At 30.1% G+C, this 9,448-nt stretch overlaps 1 protein-coding gene across 1 annotated transcript; it reads right to left on the reverse strand.

Moving 5' to 3' along the window:
- Nucleotides 1-4,674: 4,674 nt before the first annotated feature.
- On the reverse strand, nt 4,675-6,583 carry LOC117923128 (protein SRG1-like). The gene is made up of 4 exons (XM_034841370.1): nt 6,335-6,583; nt 5,846-6,093; nt 5,429-5,750; nt 4,675-4,932 (listed from the first exon to the last, which is right to left on the reverse strand). The coding sequence occupies exons 1-4, from the start codon at nt 6,581-6,583 to the stop codon at nt 4,675-4,677; spliced, it is 1,077 nt and encodes a 358-aa protein (XP_034697261.1).
- Between the last annotated feature and the right edge of the window lie 2,865 nt (nt 6,584-9,448).

The following is a 9,448-nucleotide window of genomic DNA, read 5'->3' on the forward strand; positions in this document are numbered from 1 at the left end:
TTGAAGGATTTGATCCTTTTCTGGCACTGGTTCTCCAATAGTTGCTAGACTATCGGAGATGTGTTTATGAGTTTTTGGATGTATTCCATCATGGTAAGAGGGCCTTTTTTGGTTGTTTGAAAAGCAAGTCTCAGCTGCATTGTTCTTGCTTTGGTGGAAGCAGAGAGGCTTCGTTGGAGGGCTGTCCATGCTTCATGGGATGTTCGTAGCCCAACAATTTGTCCCATAACATCTGGGGTGAGAGAAGAGTAGATCCAACTCAGGATCATACTATCATATCTCCTCCAAACCAGAAAATCTGGGTTCACTTCTCCGGTGGATATTATTTTTGGAGGACATGGTCTCCGACCTTCAATATGGTCCTCAAATCCATTGGCATATATCACATTCTCCATTTGTGTATGCCAAAGGATGTAATTATCTCTATCTAGTTTGATAGGAAGAGGATGATTCAGCATGCTCATGTTCAGGGTAGAGGTTACCTGAGAAGAGACAATCTCCGACGTGGTTTGTGTTGATGAAGCCATCGGAAACTAGGTACTGTATGTTCTTGAAGCTTTCTTGAGGTGAGTAAGAAAAGCAAAAGATAATCTACAGATGATGTATATCAGAAGAAAGTTGCAGCAGAAAGAGTTGTTGGAGATTTCTTGATTGTCTTGCCGGGGAAAGAAATCAGAAAAAAAAAATTCAGGAGCCTATGGCTCTGATACCATGAAAATACTCGAGCACTGATTTAGCAAAAAGAAGAATCTGTTTCTATTCATGCATCAGTTACAGTAGACTAATGGCTATATATATATATTATATATATATATATATATTATAGTGTAACTAACCTAACCATCTAACCATCTATTGAACCACCTAACCATTCTCTAACTAACCATAACAGCATCTGTTAGAGAGGAGAGGAATCAGCTGCTGGTGCAGGTGCTTGTCTATCAAAATGGACCACTTGCTGATTTGCATCACTAAAAACAAAATCCAAGATGTCTAGGGGGAATGATTTTCAAACACGCTTATTTCAAAACTTGACTAATACTGACTCAAACTTGACTAGTCAAAGTAGACAAGAAGTGAAATAAACCTACCCTTTTCATACCAATTAAGCACTTTTACACTTGTTTCTTTCTTGTGTCAAGCAGAAAGGTGGTGTTATAAATTTTTCTAAACACAGGTACTTTGACCATATATAGCTTTATAAAATAGTGTTTGAAAATATTTACAAATCATAAAGAAAACTAATGCCGTATCTTTTAAAAATATCCTTTTGTATTTCTCTTATTTTATGTTTAGTCTTATTTTCCTCGATCAATCTCTTTTTTCTAATACCACATATGCGTAAGTTAAATTAAATAAAGATAAGTAGATCATGTAGATATCGGTTTTATCCTCTTATATGAATTAATCAACACGTTTATAAATAGACATTTTTCTTTTATGGTTAATTAGGTATAATAAGGGGAGTCGATTCTGGAGGTGATTCTTATTTCAATCTGTCATGATTATTTATATTTATTTTTATCTCTATCCAAAGGAAAATAAATTTCTATGTGAGACAAGTTTGGAGCAAATGATCATGAGAATTTTTTCATACCTATTACATGCTCTATGTTTTTCATTTTTCATTTAAATTATATTTTAAACAAATCTAATTTATAAATAAAATATAATTTATAAATGAATTTCCTTTTTTGTATTAAAAATAGGAAAATGAAACAAAAATATTTAAATTAAATTATTTTTATTTAATTATATTAATTTATAATCAAGACAGCTGGAGTGAGGTAAGATAATATTTGATCCCAACATGAGTTTGGAAAAAAAAATCCAAATACTCACAATCTATATATATATATTATCTTGCTTCTTTAAGCTAACTACTAAATTTAGTAGTTTTTAATTATTTATAAACAAACAACCTAATTATTTATATATTTAGACATATATAACTCTCTCAACATTATTCATCTTCATGGGACTTTAATTCTTGACTTCATTCATACCTCACTGTTACATTTCGGGTGCATGCCCCAAAAGCTTTTCAATATCATCTTTATTAATGAAAATATTTATAAATATTAACAAGTAATGAAAAATATGAAATCTGTACACAATATAATACACAATTGACTAGATGAAAAATATATTTAGAAAAATATATTTAATGGTGAAATCAAGTTTAAGATGTAATATTTACCTTTATTACCAAACAATATATGATATCAAATCATAACGAGATTTATTTCAACATCTATACATTTGCATCTATCAGGAGCGCTCTTCCTCCACTAGCATCAGACATTTAAAGAACAATTTGGTCCGACTTCTCACCAACTAGATCAATGTATTTGCCTTCCTTCAATATCTATTCAAACAAGTTGCTATAAAATATAACCTTACAGAGCTTTTATTAAAAGTTCAAACAAGTCTCTTTTTAATCATATGATGAAAATGGGATAAAAAAAATTGACAAAATGGTTAAAAATATCTGGTTTATCTTGACCAGCTGGCATAGGATGAACATAGCACATGGGTAACTGATCAAATGGTAGCCAAATTGACATAATTTGTAAAGAACATAAAAAATCTTTAAGACAAACTTCCATCTAACATCCATTCAAATAAGCTGTTCTGAATTATATGCCTATAAACCTTTATTAAGATCGTTTTTATCATCTAGTGATGAAAATGGGATGAGAATAAGACAAAATGGTCCAGAATCTGGCTTACTTTGACCTGCTAGTTTGGACTCAAAAAATAGCAATTGTTAAATATAATGTCCTTATAATAATTGATCAAATGATAACTAAATTGACATAAATTTGTTAAGAATTACAAGAAATTAATCAATCATTTTATGAATCTCCTTATGTTTGGTTTCCTAAAATTCTAAGGAAAAGGAAAACAATATAAAATAATAATTTTTTCATATTCAAGTTAGTATTAAAATATAATTAAACTATTTAATTTTTAAATAAAAGAAGAAAAGTAAGTAAAATAATTTTGAAGACTAAGCAAAAAAGAAATAGTTTATTAATTTTAAATTATTAACTATTGTTATTTTTTATTTTGGTTTCCTTTTTTCTTCTATTTTTCTTATTTATTTTTTCCCTGATATTTTTTCTTAGACATTTCCAAAATCAAACAAGGGCTAGCTTTTATTATCATGATAAATCATGTCAATGCATCAAGGGGGACCAAATGACCATCATGGATAAGGTCAGCTAACCTAACTAGGGGTTAGAGTTTATATATATGGACATATGATAAAAGAAAGTAATGACTTTAGTTGGGTTAAAGAGTTATTTTGGATTGAATGCCACTTCTCCCTTATTTTCTCATGATTTTCTTATTTCATGTTTATATGCACTCCAAGGGCACCAAATGTTAGGTCTAGCATAAAGCCAACTAGCCTAATTAAGATTTAAAATTAAAGGGTTCGGAGTTTATGTGGACATGACACAATTTTTTGACCATTCTCCAAAAAAAAATAATAATAATAAAATAAATAAAAGGTTGGTGTTGATTATTTTCATTTACAAGGTTAGCTTAACTTATTTGGAAATATTCATAAAAATAATTATCAAAAACAATCTTTGAAAGTATAATCTATCTAGGACAAGTCATGTTGTGCATAAAACTACTTAACCTAATTAAGATAGAGAATTAAAGGGTTACGTAAACGTATATGACAAGTATTTCTCAATGGCTTCAATCAGCCTAAACAATTTTTTGAAATATTGAATGTCACTCACTTATCTTATTTAATTTGTATCTTCTCACATTTTTCTTATTTTGGATGTGACAAATATCATATCTTATCTTTTGTGATTGACTATTATTTTTATTTTGGAATGATCCTTAAATAACAAATGGAGTGATATGTCCCAAGTTTACTAATAACTTGTTACAAGAATAATCTAAATGTTCTTACTTTCATAAAAGGAAAAAAAAAAAACATAACCATATACATTTATTGAAAAAAATTTAAATAACAAGTAATTTTCATTAATAGAATAATTCTTATTTTAATAAAGATATGGTTACAATACCCAAGTGTATATTTTTTATATGAAAAGACACTATTAATTAAGTGGTATTATGATTATATTTTTAGGTCATATTTTAATTTAATTTATTTATATTTTATATATTAATTTAATTTATTTATATATTTGTTTAATGATATAAATCTCATAGTTATATTTTGTTTGGTGGGTGCTACCACCACCACCACCACCATGTCTTAATATTTTCCTTTCATTAATTCTTTATTTTTATCATGAAAAGTATTGATTTGATATGATAAAGAGTAATCATTATTTTTCAACCTTTTACATTCAATATTTGTCATTTACCAACTAAAAAGGTAATAAAAATAATAATAAACGCCCCTGCAAAATAATAGTAGAAACAAGCTTTTTTAATCATGACAAGTTTTTTCCCTCTTTGTATATTTATACAATACTATTTATGAATAACAAGGAAACAACATCACAACAACCTGCTACAGGGAATCTTTATTTTACAGAACTTATTCGATAAGTGTACGTAATGAGATAGGAACAGTACTACCAACCTCAAAGCTATAATATTTCTTGGATCCATGCAACTGCCAAACCATACCATACTTAAACATAACCATATGCATGTAGCAGGGCTTCAGGTACTTTATGCTTCCTCATTTTTTATCTTCATATGCTCTAAATATGATTTTCCATCCAGCTTACGGGAGGAGAAATCTTTTAAGTATTTTTCCATCCCTACTTGTTTGAACAGCGGCGGATTTTGAGGATTTATCAGACTGGCTGCAGGTTTAATCTGAGCTGAGGATTTGGGGTTGAAGAACATGGCAATGGAGATCCTCTCTTTTGCTGCATTTACTGTTGCCCGGTGCTCTATGCTAGTGTACACTCCGTTGCTCAGAATCTGCAAAATAGGAGGACGCGGCAGTTGGTTAAAAAAGGGGCATTTTTCCTTGAGTTCTACTTATTGTTTAGTGTTGTGTGTGCCTTTTATTTTCTTTCTTTTGTTTTCCCTTTTTAGAAAATTTGAAGGAAAATGCAAGAAAGAGAAAAATGAGAGGGAAAATAGAAAAAATAAAAAATAAAGTCAATAAATTAATTTTATATATCACTTCAAATTTATTTCACTTATTTTAAATATTTAATATAAAAAATAAATAATTTAAAAAATGTCTTAATTTTTAATTAATTTTAATTATATTTTATTTTCTTTTGTTATTTGTAGAGTACAATCAAACACAGGAAAATTATTGTCATCGATGGTGGAAGCTTATGTTCTAATAATTAAAACACAAAAAAAATTAAGTTTGAAAACCGTATATGGGGATTCCATTTAGCATGCATTTTCTAGTTTATTTTATTTTATTTTCTGAAAGAGAGAAAGGAGTCTGTGGGGAAACCTCAAGAATGTCTCCTACATTCACAACAAGTGCATCTGGAAGGAAGCTCACGGGAATCCAAACCCCATCCTTTTTAATTTGGAGACCATCCACTCCATTAATTTGGAGAAGGATGGTGATGCCGGTAGCATCAGAGTGAGGCGTAAGCCCCATAACCAGCTCTGGTTGTGGGCATGGAGGATAGTAGGTCATCCTCACTGATTGCATCCCATCATCAAACAATTCCATCTCTCCTTTCTCCAACTTTAGAGCTTTGGCCATAAACCCTAGAAGCATCATCGCTAGTTTCTCCAGCTCCGCTAAGTAACATTCCAAGCTATCCCTGCAGTTAAAGAAGAAAACACATATATAGCTGAAAGAAGAAGAAGAAGAAGAAGAATATGATGATGATGATGATGATGATGATGATGAGAGAACCTTAGTGCTGGAGGGAGCTCTGGCAATAGATACGGCTTCCTTGTATGTATAGGGTTGGTTACCATAAAGAACCTATCACCCCAGTCAAGTTTTTGATCTTCTGACCGGATTGGAGAAAGCCCGTACCCTTCAACATCACCAGGCCTCATCTTGTATTTCATTCTCTCTTCCAAGGGAAGTTTGTAAAATTCTCCGATCTCCGATTTCAGTTTCTCCATGAGTGAAGAACTGACTCCATGGTTCACCAACTGCGCAATCATGAACACATGATTATAGGGATCTGTTTGCACGAACCCTAGGTCTACTTTATACAAATTTGTAATGGACATTATATATGCTAAATTATTAATTTCTGAATAATTTTGTCAGTCGCCCCACACATCGTCCTCTTCATTTGCCTGGACACATGGAAACCAGACTTCATGCACAACAAAACAGCCTCTAAGAGTTCAAGAACTTAAAGAAAAGTGTATAGATTTTGAGAGAAACCTGAAAGAAACCCCATTCCTTGCAAGTTGAGTGCAACTTCTCCAGCTCAGAACCTGCCGTTTCACTCATAATTAAATGTTTCATGTCAATGGTGGGGAGTTTTGGCAAGGGAGTGCTGGCTGAGAGGATTGGAGGCTGCGGATCATCCAGGATAAAGGGCTGTGGGACTGCAGGGATGGGCTCTTTGATGAGCTCCTGAACACTTTGTACCGGAGCAGCACGAATGCTTGAAAACTGTGTTGATGCCATTGTTGATTGAGCAAATTTCAGTGACCTATTGAACCATCTTAAGGTGGTATTTATAAAGCAAATATACTTAAGGGAGAAGGGAAAAAATAAAAATAAAATACATAAATAAAACAAACAAACAAACAAAAACAAAAGCAACAACAACAATTGAACCGTGTCAAACCATTGTTATTCACGTTATAACTTCTAGGCTACTCCAAAATATTTCGAGAAGCATAAGGTGTTGTTTGCGTATATTTACTACTTTCATCTGCTTTTAAAAATAAAATACAAGATTTTTACGAGATAATAACTTTCAAAATTTGTTAAACAAATTTTTACTATTTTAAATTTTAAAAATTTTAGAAATAATTTGTAAAAAGAATAAATTTATACTTTCTATATAATAAAAAGCAAAAATTCAGAAAATATATCCGATCAATCACTCAAGTTGATCGTTACAGCCCGTCAATGATGAACATGGTCCTTGTCGAAATGTAAGACTTGGTGCTCAAGAATTTTTTTTTTTCCAAGTATGTAAAACATGTCAAGGAAGTGGGAGATCTTTTTCGAACTTTTCTTAAATGCCCTCATGACAAATGCCATGCTTGTGTTTAGTGCTTTCCAAAAATAAACCATGTAAACAACGTTTCCGATAAGATTAAGTGGCCACTCCTTCATCGAATTTGGCATTAATGGTATTGTTTACCAGGCTGACATGCTAATGCTTTTTATTTAGCAACATATATATCAGTGAATATCGTTATTTTTTTTTACTAATCAAAAGCAAATGGAAGACAAATCTCAACAAATGACATACCAAAATTATACGCAAACACATGCCACAAGAGCCGCATAATGGTGTGGACTAAAACAAAATATTTATTCTATGGTTAAAAAAATAAAACATATATAATAGTCAAATGACCCAATGTTTTATTTATTATGTTTCAAACTTTCTCAAATTTTTAATTATTTCTTTTTGTAAAAAGATGATTGTATAAAATATTTGTTAAGTTTATTTATGTAATTAGATTTCTTATAGAATAAGAAAGGTTAATAGAAATATTTTAGGTCATGAAAGGAAAAAGTTAAGAGAGAGGACATGGATTAACAAGAGACACTTGATGGAATAAGATGACTCATGAAGATATAGAATCAACGAAAAATAAGAAACACATGGTGGAATAAAATTATTCATAGTTCAAGGTTGAAATATAAAGAGAGAAAATATAGGATGTTTTGGGATCCTATACTCGTGTTTGGATTCATCTTTATAATATTTTTTTTATTACATAATAAAATGATATTTTTCATCTGTGAAAATAGACATGATTGGTCATATTGGGCTAAAACTTTATGTACCTTTATATGTGATTTATTTTATTTTTGTGTTATTATGTTAATGTTCATGTTTTAAAAAATCATTTTTTTTCTCTCATAATTACCCCTTGAAGGGGTCTTGATTACATGATGGACGCATGATTATATAAAATATTTGTTAAGTTTATTTATAATTGTAATTAAATTTTTTATAGAATAATAAAGAAATATTTTTATAAATATTTTAGGTCATGAAATGAAAAAGTTATGAGAGATGACGGGGATGAACAAGAGACACTTGATGGAATAAGATGACTCATGAAGATATAGATATGAGGAAAAATAAGAAACACATGGTGGAATAAAATGGTTCATAGATCAAGGTTGAAATATAAAGAGTGAGAAAATATCGGATGTTTTGGGATCCAATACTCGTATTTGGATTCATCTTTATAAAAAAAATTTATTACATAATGAAATGATATTTTCATCCCTGAAAATAGACATGATTGGTCAAATTGGGCTAAAACTTTATGCTTATATGTGATTTATTTTATTTTTGTGTTATTCCATTAATGTTCAAGTTTCAACTGGTACAACAAATTAGCGGTCAATCAAGCCAAGACCAAAATTACTAATACAAATCAAAATGATTTTTAATTATAACATCATAAACAATAAAATAAAATAAAAATCATTTTTTTCTCTCATAATTACCCCCTTCAAGGGTCTTGATTACTTGATGGACCCATGATTATTTAAAATATTTGTTAAGTTTATTCATAATTGTAATCAAATTTTTTATAGAATAAGAAAAATTAATAGAAATATTTTAGGTCATGAAAGGAAAAAGTTACGAGAGAGGACATGGATGAACAAGAGACACTTAATGGAACAAGATGACTCATCAAGATATAGATATGAGAAAAAAATAAGAAACACATGGTGGAATAAAATGGTTCATAATTTAAGGTTGAAATATAAAAAGTGAGAAAATATCGGATGTTTTGAGATCCAATACTTGCATTTGGATTTATCTTTATAATACTTTTTTAATTACATAATGAAATGATATTTTTTATTTGTGAAAATAGACATGATTGATTAAATTAGGTTAAAACTTTATGTATCTTTATATGTAATTTATTTTATTTTTATATTATTCCGTTAATGTTTACATTTCAACTGGTACAACAAAGCAGCGATCAGTCAAGCCAAGACCAAAATTGCTATTACAAATGAAAATAATTTTTAATTATAACATCATAAATAATAAAATAAAATAAAAAATCATTTTTTTCTCTCATAATTACCCCTTGAAGGGGTCTTGGTTACATGATGGACGCATGTCGTATTCTCCTATTTAAGTCTTAGTTGAGGCATGGATTTTCTAAGCTTCTTCCCATATAATAAATGTGCGGAATTTACAAATTATTTGGCAGACCAAGTGGCAGGTTTTTGACTAAATAAAAAAAAAAATGAATCATGTGTGTTCCTGAAACAATGTCATATCGTCATCTGTGATGCCAAGTTTAGAGGTTGGCGCTAGATGGATGGCTAATT

The sequence above is a fragment of the Vitis riparia genome, chromosome 10, assembly GCF_004353265.1.
Source record: "Vitis riparia cultivar Riparia Gloire de Montpellier isolate 1030 chromosome 10, EGFV_Vit.rip_1.0, whole genome shotgun sequence".
NCBI classification, from domain to species: domain Eukaryota; kingdom Viridiplantae; phylum Streptophyta; class Magnoliopsida; order Vitales; family Vitaceae; genus Vitis; species Vitis riparia.

Bases quoted from the DNA above. Each gene is read 5' to 3' on its own strand.
- LOC117923128 (XM_034841370.1), bottom strand. From the start codon at position 6,583: ATGGCATCAACACAGTTTTCAAGCATTCGTGCTGCTCCGGTACAAAGT. The intron at 6,094-6,334 runs GTTTCTCTCAAA...ATGATTGCGCAG, and splicing joins AGGAATGGGGTTTCTTTCAG to TTGGTGAACCATGGAGTCAG. The intron at 5,751-5,845 runs GTTCTCTCATCA...CTTTAACTGCAG, and splicing joins GAGCTCCCTCCAGCACTAAG to GGATAGCTTGGAATGTTACT.